The 13,265-nt window shown below is 41.3% G+C and overlaps 1 protein-coding gene across 11 annotated transcripts in view; it reads right to left on the reverse strand.

The window, feature by feature from the left end:
* Window positions 1-13,265, reverse strand: part of ARHGAP32 (Rho GTPase activating protein 32) — a 264,246-nt gene that overhangs the window by 61,171 nt on the left and 189,810 nt on the right. For all 11 annotated transcript variants that reach the window (XM_038167597.2, XM_072027728.1, XM_072027724.1 and 8 more), the window contains one exon: window positions 5,514-5,595. In XM_038167597.2, the coding sequence (XP_038023525.2) occupies window positions 5,514-5,595 (82 nt within the window). The remainder of the gene's footprint in view (window positions 1-5,513; window positions 5,596-13,265) is intronic.

The following is a 13,265-nucleotide window of genomic DNA, read 5'->3' on the forward strand; positions in this document are numbered from 1 at the left end:
TTTTATTTTGCACAAAAAGGAAAACAAAATTGTCTAAGATACATATTTTCCTCTTGACAAAAGGTTTTCTCCCTGAAAATCACCAATTGCAGACACAGCAGAGACTTTGTTCTTAATGCCTCAGCCCCAAGTGTTAGCTTTTTGTTTGGATGAAATTAAGAAAACACAAACTCCAGAAATGACTTCTCCACAGATTAGACCAGTTCTAACCTGGGGTTTAAGCAACTTGGCATTGTCCTGCTTAAAGCAGCAGCTTCTTCCCAAAGAAGCAGCTTTTACACTCACATTGATGGCCTCCATACCCAAATCTTTGTCCCCCCACTTGACAGGAGCTGAGAGAATGTGATTTCTTGAAGAAGGGGCCCTTAGGCCTGTCAATACTGAAGGCACATCTTCTGTCTTCTCTATCAAGAACTCCTGCCTGCCCCGAGCGTGTTAGTACATCTGCTCCCACACTGAAAACCGTACCTGCCTTGGCTCAGTGAAAGTCTCATTTAATTTAGCTTTGCTGAAACAGTTGCATGCTAAGTGCCAAAAAAATGGTTTGTTTACTTAAGATTAACGAGAATGGTACTAATTACATACATTGTATCTTTCCATATTTTCCTTATAAAAGCACTAATTAAGACATTATGCACTCAGTGTCAAACAACTGCTCAGCCCAGGCATCTGTGGGATGTAAATGCTATTTGCACTTTATCCTTCCTAATTTAAAAAGCAAATCAAACCCAACCAACAACAAAAAAAACACAAAACCACACCATCTTCTTCATCCAGGGATTAGCAACTAGCCTGTTTCAAACCAGGCATTACCTCATTAAGAGTCTGTTATTGTAATAGCTCTAACATAATCAATGTAACTCAATTTGCATTTTTTTCCTGTGAAAATTAATTCATTCTGTACCATTCTGCATTCAGGACTGTACCAGAGTCTTCAGGAGGTCAGAACAGATAGCCACATGGGTCCTTGGAGAGTCTGTTGCCTGATCCAGACCTAAATTTTAATCCTTCTGAAGTTCAGTGGATCGTACTTGAGTGTTGCCCCAGATTAATCTGTTATTTTTGTTTAAAATGTATTTATTTATAATAGCTTGTAACACTAACAAGTACCCTGTAATGTATCCTGGGTTTCATGCAAGATTACATTTACCCGTTAAATCTAAATTGCATGAATGGATGAGACAAGAATTTGAAAAACCCCTCCATAAATTTGGGCTGAGCTGCTGAACCCACTCATTCTTTTGTCCTGAGCAAGACTGAGGAATGGGTGAGAAAGACCCCTGAAGTTTTAAAAATGTTCGTTTGGAAAAAAAAGAAAACATTACCTTCCTATACCCCATTTCTTCACCCAGGTTCACTGTCACACTGTAAATTGCATCTGTGTTCTTTGTTTCCCCACTGACACGAGATGCTCCCAAAACCTTCAGACCAAGCACCACGCCAAGGCACAGGGCAGCGAAGATTTGGTACGCAGCAAGAACTACTTGTTAGCAGTAGACACGAAACAAATAGCGTGTATGAGGTGAAGCATGGCATGTGATTTTAAATACTGTTAAACTACAAATATCCAGAATCATGAGAATGGACGGAAACAGATAGCTGAGACATGCTGCCTGTGACTTAATTACACCAAAGCCATGAGCAGGGACTGTATGAGCACACAGACATAAACACTGATTCCAGAAAAGACCAACCAGAGATGGAAGAAGTGGATGAGAAGAGTAAACACAGCCACAGTCTATGGGCAATTCCCAAACGTTCACTTACAAGGAAAAAAACACAACAGCTATTCACTTTTTTTCTTCTAAGCACTGCAATGAATATTTAAAAGCTTAACTTCTCACCAACTATCTGAAATTCAAATGCAACCTTTCATCCCATCTCTTTAAAAATCTTAATAAATACAAGCTGATTCAATCTATTGCAGTACTGAAATTTGGCTAACTTGTCACCAAATGATATTAACTGCAACATATTAGATATCAACTCAGTATAATAGTTTAGAACAAGAAGTAAACCTTAGAATCCTGTATGTGAATAAGAAGTCAGGAAGAATTCAGACAGGAGAAGTCAAGTACTCAAGAAAACAGATTTGTTGAGCCCGCTTCCCTTCCCGGACCTTTATGGTGTTTTTTACACACATTGAAACAAGCAGGATATTGGTTTACACCTCACCTGAAAGAATGGGGGCACAGGCTTAGCACAATCCTGAAGGGAAATCATCACTCAACAGGTAACCTCCTGAGCACTCCATCTTCTCCTCATATGGCTTTCTCACGTGTCCGAAGTTTGAAAAACTCCAAACCACTTTCTTAAGCAATAATGAAACCTACCTTAATTGTATGTATCTATATATCTATATAGGTATCTGCGAGTATACCTACCCTTGCAGCATTCTGGGAGGTAATTTTGACAATCCAAACTTCATTTTCAAATGAATTTCAGAGGTGATCGAGGCAAAACCAATATTCTTTCTTACTACCTTGAATTTTCAAAATTGAATAAAATGGACAGCTTTCCCCCGTGGTCCATTTTCCTTCTCTTTATCTCAGGCACTGGCTGCATTATCACTGCTGTGAGCCTTCTACTTCCACAGTCAATGAAAATGTTGTTTCTAAAGTCAGCTCCGCTCCCACTGCCAGCCTTTCATTTCCATTTGAGCTTCAGTCATTATTTGTACTGTATTTAAGGCTGTTGCAATATTTTATGGTTCTATTAAAATGTTGTCCTCATCACTTCAGCAAATCAAAACCTCTAATTATAAATACTAATAAAAACAGAGGGCAGGAAGTTCTTCGCTTTCCATCTGCTTTTCATTAGATTACTCAATGCAGCCAAATCTATGGACAATTAAACAACACAACCAGTTCTACGTTTGTGAATTCCTTCATGGCAAAGAGCTTTACGCTGCAGATACACAATGTCCTAGATGCTCTACACACCACATTTTGATTAAATAAAATAAAGCTTGCATGTTGATAAGTATGTGTTATCCATGCCAAATCTAAAACTTCACATTAATTCTCTGACAATATTGAATAAGGACAAAATCTCCAAGAGGTTCCTTAAAGGAAAGTCTCTATTCCTTGGAAAAAGCCAATCTAATGTTTAAAATATAGCTACCAGGGGGAAATTAGTTTATGTAGTTAGTTTACAGGGAAATACCCCACACGTGTCAGCAACAGGTCAAAATGCGTTAAATGCACAGAATATGGGTGAGCAAAAAGCAAGTTCTTCTGCATGACCCCAGCAGTGCAATTCCTGGCAAGGCTTTGAATGAACTGCTTGGAAGAATCCAATTTCACATTTTGCAGCACGTGCTTCTTAAGCTGCTCCGAGTGCTCCAGCAACTCATTTCTGCTCCATGCCACCTGCCTGAGCTGTATTAACAAGGCAAGGCAGCTTGGGCACCTGTGTGGTAACCCAGACCAGGAAACTGGAACTCCTTCCTCGTCCTTTATCTTTTCACCCCTCCTGTATTTCACACATCATTTTTTTTCCTCCAGGCAGATGAGTGCCTCGAGTTTTCCACCATAGCATTCAACATGCCTTAACCATGGGAGTCTCCTCCTAGTCCTTTCAGCTGCCTCCATGCCCCAACTTCTGTACCAACCAAGGAAATCTCCGGACATCGGCCTCCAGCATGCAAGTGCTGTAACCTCCAAAGGTGGAAAAAATAGAAGCAGAATGCCGCAGTGAAATGGCATAAATTCTGTGTGCACAGGAAGGGCAGGGAAGGATTACACAAACAGCTGCAACTGTTGTAGCAGTCCTTGCATCTGAGCCCTTATTAGTGTTCTTCTAGAGCAGTCTTTTGCCTTTAATTGTTCGCCTGGAACAACTATCAGGGAAGGTCAACAGGGACAGCCTCATGACTTGGCAATATCTTTCAACACATTAGTTTTAATAGGACTTGGGCTTTTGGTATCAACTTTATAACAAACATTTCCCAGGACTGAAAGGGGAAATCCACCCCCTAGTGTGTTGTTGAAGACAAATAGAATCTATTAATCTATGCTGCTTCATTATCTCTCATTAAAGCATAGCAAGAAACTACTCACTAGCAGTTTGTGACATTTAATTGCCTGAGCCATATTTAATAGTAAACACTTGCTTATGATTGCATCTAGCAGCCCAGCCTGTATTTAGATTTAAAGCTCCCTTGTCTACATGCTTCAGCTGATAGAGTACAGAGCAGTGAGTGATCATGGTATTTAGAGATCAACTTCAAACAACAAAAGGCAGATACTGGATTTATGGAATGACCACCTGCTGCAGGGCTTTGAATTGCTCGTGATCTCTGTGACACTAATTCTAACAAATACATTTGCATGTTCCCAAGAATAACAAGGGCTAGAGATACCAATAGCTGCGAAAACTATTTCCCTGAATTGTCAGCTCTTTGAAGCACGCAGATTAATGCAGTACACTGATAGCTTAGGGTGTTTGTGACTTTTTACCATTAAACCAAAAGTCCCAAGCCCTAACATAAGATCGATAAAATTAATTTCCCTTAGTAAAAATCAGACTTTGGAAATGCATCTTTTTGTTTTTGATGGATCAAATCAGTAATCTTGTAAAGATAAGGATCATCATTAAAACAGAGAAAACAGATGAAAAGAACACCAGTTAACCAGCTATCCAACTCAACTTGCCTGCTGCCTAGTGTTTTAAGAAAGATCAGCAAATTTAGATTGTTTCTCTTGATACACAAGATACACACATATGTATAAACATGAATGTATAAAAAATATGAAGAATAAAACAAAACCTTCAGTACCAGTAAATTCTATAGAGATCTTAGTTTTGCCAGCACATATACCTGAAACCATGTCCAATATATACTAGGATGACAACAGGATGAGATCCAAGATCTTATCTCCTGTTTATTTTTCCTTTCATCAGCAGAGCCTGGCAGTAATTTGCCTGTATTTCATATAACACTGAACTGGCCAGAAGGGCTGTAGGAAGTGGGCAGAGTTATATACCCAGCACAGAGGCAATTAGGATTCCAAGTTCTGCTATATCTGACTTTCTTCATCAATCCCCAAACAGAAAGCAGCTTGCAGTACCTAATTTATCTATTCCATCTAAGTCAGCAGAAACATTTTTTGGACCACCTGTGTGTTCTTTATAAAAAACAAAATACTAATGTGAAACACTCTCTGGACACCATGAACTGGGATATTGCATGGAATTGCTAGTTACAGATTACTGAAGGAATCTTAAATTCTTACATGCCTGAAATCTTTCAAGTCATGCAGGAGATGAACATTGATACTGGCTACACCACTGATATACCATAGATGAAAGACATTTAACAGTGGCGAATATTCGGAGAGAGGTAATGTGTAGATGATCAACACATAGAAAATAACATGGTACACATAAAGGATGATCAACACATAGAGTATAACATAGTGTATAAAGGAGGTATTAAACAAACATGGAACTTGAAAAAAAAAAACCCTCTGCATTTAATTTCACCACACCATAAAATCTAACAAACATACCTGGTTTTGGCACTGAATTGGTCACAGACTGAGGGACTTTGTCGTTAATTAGTTCAACACATTCGCTAGGGAAAAATCCAACCTATAGGAAGGAAAAAAAAGAAAGGCATATTATTGAATGCAGTGTTTTTAAGATTTGAACTGTTAAACCAGCAACCGCAAGCATATTTCAAGGAAAATGTTATGCCTGATGCTCCATAACATTATCCAACATAAAATGACCTGCATAAAAGTAGTAATTTTTCAAAATGTTGCAGCCAGAAAGTCTACAAACCGAGTGATTAGTTCTGTAAAATACAGTTCTGTTTCCTAAGCTTAGTGCACAGGACAGAGAGAGTCAACTTGCAACCATGTGCATGGAGCAGGGAGAGGACAAGTATGTTACACACGCCTGAATCTCAAAGATGGCCTGGAACTCACGAAAGACTTAAGCTGGGTTTCCTGCACCTGGCTGCATGTGTATAACATGAAATTTAATGAAAAGAGCAAGATGCTTCAGCGCACAGCATCTCAATCATCTGTATTCATATCTCACCAATGCTCGATCATTTTTCACTGTCACAGTACTGTATTCACAAGCACTTTAACATTTTATTCTGTTAGAAACCTGAAATCAGATATGGGTAAATATATTTGCATATCTGCATGGTCCTATTACAGAAAAATGCATAATTTGGGAGAAGACACTTTGAATGCATAAAGTGCCTTACTGTATCCCAGCCTTGTGTGCATCATCTGATGAGGTGGCTAATGACTGATAATCCTTAAGTATTCAAATTAAGTGTACTGAAAGAGCTTGTCAAAATTTTTTAATGTAGTTTTAGTTATAATGAATTCTCAGAACTGAGAACAGGTTTAATAACATACAGTAAAACGAGTAAAGTGAGTTCTTCATCCATAAATAAGAAAATGGTAATTTGACTAGAAATAAAGACAAGTATTTTCTGAAGAAACTGTGTGATATGGCAAAAAAAATCTCTAACTGGACCTTGAACTTCTGGTCTCACCCCTGCTTCTGAACACAGACAAGCCAGTGCAACCACCGCGCCTCAGTCTCCCTAGCAGCAAACGATGAGGGAGAGCAGTGCCCCAGATCCATGACGGAAAACTGATTGGAGAGAACAGCTGGCAGCCATCCTGCTACGGTATGATCTATCTGTGGATCCGCTCACCAAACTGAACAGAAAGGAGATTCCAGAAACAAACCCCAGAGGCTAGAATCTCCTTAGCAAATATCTGAAGATGCTTCAGAAGCAACAGCCCACCCTGGGCAAGCACACAGCAGCGCCACCCACAACATTTTGACAACCACTGACTGCAGCTTCTGCTCTGCCACCAGGATCGCTGGCAGTGACACCTCCGAGTGGTTCCTTTCAAACGCTCAAGTGCAGTGTTCCCACAGCGACCTGGCCGACACAGCTTCTTTTCCTGCACCACCTCTAGCTCAGAAATGCTGCGGGGCTGCCTGCATCAGCACGAGGGTTAAGGACTGGTGTGGGGAGGATCTTAATGGTTCATGTAAGCTGGACACGCCTGCAGAAACTCACATGCCAATTAAAGGTCTCCAGATCTGGGGAGAAGTGACATTATTTCCCTTTCGCTGTCTAAGGATTCAGGCGAAGACGTGACCCATGCATCAATCTCGTGCTGAGCCCTTGCACAGGCAGTTTCACACCTCGCAGCACCCCAACCTCCTCTCCACTTCACAGCACCTCCCTTCTCACTCTCGCCCCAGGTGAAAATCAAGCCAGACCAGCACCCTTGGCAACTTTTACCCTTGGTCCACATTTTCAGACCCTTTTCTCTTAGACCCTACAATGGACATTTTCCATGCAAGAGATGCAGGAGACAATTTTTAAGTTAGGAAGAAAGCACACATCTGGTGAAAGTCTCAGTCCCATCACAAAAAATGATAGATCTGGGACACTCCATAGCTGCAGTGAATTAGTTTCTTGCATTCTCAGTGCTTTAAGAACTTTTTTTTTTCAAATTGCCCACAAGTCTATGCCTGCGAAGAAACAAAGTATTTGGACACCAAGCTTCCATTAATTGTAATGAAAAATGGTGGATCTAAACTCAACCCCAAATCCCATACTGTAATTAAAAGCTTATTTGCCTTTGATTCTTAATACGGTGTTTTTCCTTTTTCTCAATGCAATACACAATGCTAACCATGAATTTGGAAATGAAACAAGGTGCCAAATGGTTATGTCACTGCTTCTGGGTACCTCAAAACCTTTCCCAAATAAAACATGGCACCTGCTCTCAACATGTCAGTTTTGCCATGTTTAGAATGAATAATTGTAATGAACTGTTAAGGGAAAGGGAATTTTTACTTTTTTAGTGTTTACAAACTCTCTGACGTTAACTTACTGGTAGCAGTTCTGTTGGCTTACATTTTTTGACATATTTATTCTGACTTTTCTTGCAAGATCCTCAGGAGATCATCTTCAGGGTCATAACCTATGACTTATGCCTCATTCCCACCCACTTAAAAGATGCTGCTTTTCCTTCCACAGAAAGTTTTCCACGATTTTGTATAAATACATGAGTTTAGTCCAAGAGTTAATCTCAACAGATGTAGCAAGGCACTGTTAGTGCTTGAGCCAGGATTAAAGGATTTGGTAACATACAAAAATTAATAGCACAGGTAATATACATTTAGATAAATACAAGGTCACCTGAAGGTTAAAAAATCACTACACACCTCAATGGAAGGAGGAGAGCACAGACTACTATAACATACAAATATTACTGCAACAGCTACTGTGTCTTTTTTTCCCCACAGAGACTGCTAAAGCCTGGAGCATCTTCCAGTTTTATGGGAAAGTCAAAATAACAGTAAGCATTTTCTGTGGGAGGAGGGAATTCAAAGAAGTGAGAATGTATCAGTAACACAAATGGCAAATGAAACATTGCTTGAGACATTTGGATTGCTTTTTGGTCTTAACATCAGCTACAGTATGGCTTAAATTTCTTTCTTTTTTTGTTTTTTTTCCCTCTTTCAGTTTTAAATTGTGACAGGCTAGCAAGACCTAACACCAAAACAACATCTTTTTATGGCTTATTTGGCTTTCATGAGCAGAATTTTCACTGTGCTGTTTTCCAGGAAACAATACTAGTGGCTGGGGCAGAAATAAAACAGATGCACCCTGCACAGGTAGAGCAAGGAAGAATTTAATACCTACTTCGAATTTAATACCTACTAATAGCCTCCACCTCACACACACTGTGTTTGTTTCTCACTGCTGGATGGGAGCATGAGCACTCGCCTCCCATCTTGCTCTCTCTCTCTCCTTCTCTCCTCCATCATACCTTCCCCCTAGATCCCCTTTCTTACATTTAAGCCACACCAAAAAACAACCAACCAACCAACCAAAAACCCAACACATTAATAAACCCTTGGCTACAGAGGAGAATTAGAGTAAAATTTAGGAGAAGCCTTTATATCTAACATGATAAGGCCTACAATATTCTTGAAAGAATCAACACCAAGATAAATCCATGAACTAATGACCTACAGCAGTTATTCCTTTGCATCTCTACGTACCAAAGGCCTGCATTTCTTCGGGAACCTGCTTTATATCATGGAATGGAGAAATAATATATAACGTCCTACACGGAAATCCTTTCTGCGAATAAAAGGAATTAAAAGAGTTTTGTGGCCGAGGTATTCAGCTCTCCTTTACCAGACTTGAGGATGTTCCCCCTCCACTGGCACACCCCCACACCAGGTGAGGCCATCAAGGGCTGCCACCCTTCAGCATCCCCACCTGCCGGGGTGGCGGAGCTGGCAGGCAGCTCAACGCTGCAACCAAAGGTCACACACGCCCCAACAGTGAGGTGTGAGAAATCCCTGCTGCTCCTGATGAGAAGTGCATCCACTCCGGCCATGCTCGCTGGCTGGGGGTGCCAAGGGGGATGCCAGCTCCTGTCCGAGTGCCCCTTCAAACTCCTGCTGCGCGCCTCCAGGAATAGCGCAGTGGATGCATGCGGAGGAGGAATCGTTTTGTCGTGGCAAATCAGTTCAGGCATTGTTTTGCCCGATCTGTCGCTGCAGTTGGCATCCTTCTCTGAATGGCGGGGGCCATCTGGCTGGGAAGGGACGTCACTGGTGACATGGCCACCGGGCTCTCGCACGCCGCCTGTTCCGCAGGTGATATCATCCCCCAACCAGATGGCTGCCGCTAGCACCGAGCTCCCAGACCAAAGCACGTGAGCCAGAAATCCAACTTTGCCTTTGCATGTCTTAATTTAAGGACTGGTCCTTCCAAAGTGACACTTGCCACAAAAATGTGCTCTGCTTTCCCAGGCCATTTTTACTAATTGGTACCCTATGTTCCCATCACGTACATGGTATTTATTATAAAATTATGCACAAGGAAAAGAAAAAAAAAGCTCTCGATTAACAGCCTCTCTCACTCCTGACCAGTCCAACACAAAAAGCGTCTCTTTTTGGAAAACCTATTCAGTCCTAAATCCCATGGTGAGGTCCAGCATGGAATATGCTTGGAAGGATGGGCCTGCAGTTTCACAACCAGTTCCAGCTCTTGCAAGAGGCTGATTCCAAGGAAGTCCAGCCCACCCCTGGTTGCACACATTTGTGCATTGCTTTGTGCCAACTCCAGCAGCTGTGCAGCTCGCTGTTGTGCAGCGGTGCAATTAATGAAGCCATTCCCAAAAGACAGAATTATTAAGAACATCAAAAGGCAGTTGTGCATCAGAAAAGGGCCTGTCCCTAGTGATTCAGCTGTCTGACACAGAGTTACTGATTTTAAAGACAAAGCATGAAGGAAAAGAAGAAGAGAACAAAGAAGGCTGGGAGGCTGTTAACGTGGAGGTGGCTGTAATTTAGGTAACAATCTTACACTGAAAGCAGTGACTCACTGAGGACATTTGAAAAGAAAAAAAAAAAAGCTTGAGGAAGAACATCTTAAAATCATTTTACTTTAACCAGAGAAAACGATAAGAAGCCTAACGGGTTGTTTTGTTCTGCCCACGATTAAGCATTTTGCAATGCCACCATTAGGCCAGGTATTGGGAGAAAGCCGCCTGCAACTGCAACCCAGAACCCAAAGGATGAATTCCCAGGGGGTGGCTCTGGCTGACTTCCATAACGAACGTTAAACCACGACACTGCCCTTCAAGTTGAACATACCTGCAACCTGTCAGGTTCGCTTTTCAGCAGACATCTGTGCACCTTCCTCTTGTTAATTGATACAACACAGACAAAAGCCTGTGTGTGCTTTAATAGATGGGGGCATGCAGAAACGCATGCACTTCTGCAGATACGTACACTGTCACAGCTGCTTTCAACACACAAAACCAGGTAAATGCTTTAAAGTCAAGAAATCATTCTTTTCTACAAGTTGCAACCTTGCTCTGCTCCTACCAAGACATGGCTTGCAATCCAAATCGTGGCCCATGTGGGAATGCCTTCCTCCATCCCTAGCAAGCAGCAACAACCCGACAAGTCTCATGAACAAATATTTGGTTTTCAAGAGCTCCTTTTTTTCTCCCCACCTGGTTGTGCCCATTCAGGGGATGGGGCTAAGGAAAACTCATCTGTAAACACTGTTCTGTACTGGTGCACAGCAAGACAGTTTTTTCCACAAACAATTTACAGCTCCGTGAGTTATGAGACATTCCACATAGCTAGCAATCCATCACTCCAGGCTAATAACTTGGCACTAAGGAAACATGGCATATTTTGTCAGACATGAACATTTGTCTGTAGTTTAAGCTTTCCAGGTGAAGATTAGCAAACTGGGAGGGATTAACCACACCAAACAAAGCAAGAAAAACTTGAGACTGGCCTTACAATATTCCGAGAGCAAGGGAGGTCTCACAGCCAGCCCCAGAGCTCCTGAAACGACCACTCACTGACTGTGATCTTGCTCATATCATCTTCAGCCCGTGTGTGCTTCTCCTAGATGTGAGCTAACTTTACAGACATTATCCATACAGACTCACGTACTGTTAATGTGTGTTTTCTATTAAAAAGATTTCCAGAGAAGACTGTTATCATCGGATTTGGGTATCTTGCACATAAAAACCAACCTGCTTTCCCTCAGATTCCTGCATGAGGCAGCCAGGATGCTTAAGTGGTGCAGAATTAAATTTCTTTCGAATTTATTTAATTCCTTTACAATTTTTCCTTTAATTCTTCTTCCTTTTCTCAACATCTCTACAAGTTGCCTCATTTCTTTCGAGATCTTGTCCCTCCAGCTACAATTCATGACAGATTCCTCCCTATTTGCATTTCTTCTGAATTCCCCTCCTGACTTAAGTCATTCTGAGTCGCGTGGTTATTTCATTTTTTTTGGCCTTCTGAAAACAAACGGTTTATTCTCCCAGATGTCTTGAACACACTTCAGTATATTTGCTTAAACTTCTCATTCTGTGCAGATATGAATAATCAGTGGTAGAAGGGATGGCATTACACTTCCAGTAGGTGCATATTCTACCATTCTGAGAGCGAAGGAACAAGCAAAGCAATCAGATCAAGGTAGTGAAGACATTTTTTGTTTGTACCATCCACTTTGATCAGAGGAAACTGCTCAACAGATTAACTTTATACACATCATCAAATAGGGAAAAAATCCCAAGATGGAGCTGACTCAGATCTGAAAGCTGCTGCATGATGGACAGCAGCTCCTCAAAGACCACTGCACTCTCAGGCAGCTGCATGCTCGGTGGGTGTCCTGCATTCCCAGTCCTGCAGCATGAATTTACCATGCACAGGCAATCAGCTGAAAGACTTCCCAACGGCTTCCGCCCTAAAGGCCAGACTATTAAAGGATATTTCAAAAAATGAAACCCACCCAGTATATCTTGTCCTACATCTCACCCTTGGGACACCGCTGCCAGAAGCACAGGTGTCTATCCTAATGGTGATTTGCTTTGAGGTAAGAGACGAGGCTCAAAGCCCTGTCTGAAGCTTTGTATACTATCAGCAACACACTACTATGGATTTCACAGACTGTGTAATGTTACAAGCAAGTCTTTGCTCCCTGCAGGACAGCTGATCTCAGAATCCCAACAATCTGGCAAGACAGTCTTCATTGATTTATTAATTAAAACAACTGGCTCAGCAGATTGCTATCACTTTTACAATGGCTGTTGCTCCCAAATGGGAACAGAATTGTTTCCCTTTAATTAACTGAAAAGGCTGCACAGTTCTCGCATGTGTTACTCGAACAACGTCCTTCACCTGTACGCTCTTTTTAAGTATTAATTGATGACACTAAGCTGCAACACATCTCTAGGTCTGGTGTATTAATATCAAAGAAAAATGTCCTTTTTCCAAATTCTCCTTTTGCTGCAGTAGTTAGTGTGATCGAAAAACCACATTACATCAGGAAATTAACATTTTGTATAGACTCACAGCATTTGGGCCTTAAACTTGAAACAGGGGTTAAAAAACCCTCTCCCTCTTTGTACAACCCTAGAATTTGCATCTCCTGATAGTTGATGATGTTTCATGAAAATAAAAAGCTCTGATAAGTACATTTCAAAGAAATGACAAAAACTGTCGACTCAGAGAAAAAATGCACTCCTCTGCAAATCAGATCCATGGTTGTGTGAAGAGATATGTTTATGCAGTTATAACTGAGTTAGCATAGCTTATGAAATTACTGCCTGTCGACTGAGATACAGCTGTTGAACCCCACCTCTGAGCTAACCAGCTTTACTCCGCAGTCAGCAGTAGCAAAAAGCGTACAGATGGTCTGTCACCCTATCTCAGCTGAC

Source organism: Anas platyrhynchos, chromosome 25 (assembly GCF_047663525.1).
Source record: "Anas platyrhynchos isolate ZD024472 breed Pekin duck chromosome 25, IASCAAS_PekinDuck_T2T, whole genome shotgun sequence".
NCBI lineage: Eukaryota > Metazoa > Chordata > Aves > Anseriformes > Anatidae > Anas > Anas platyrhynchos.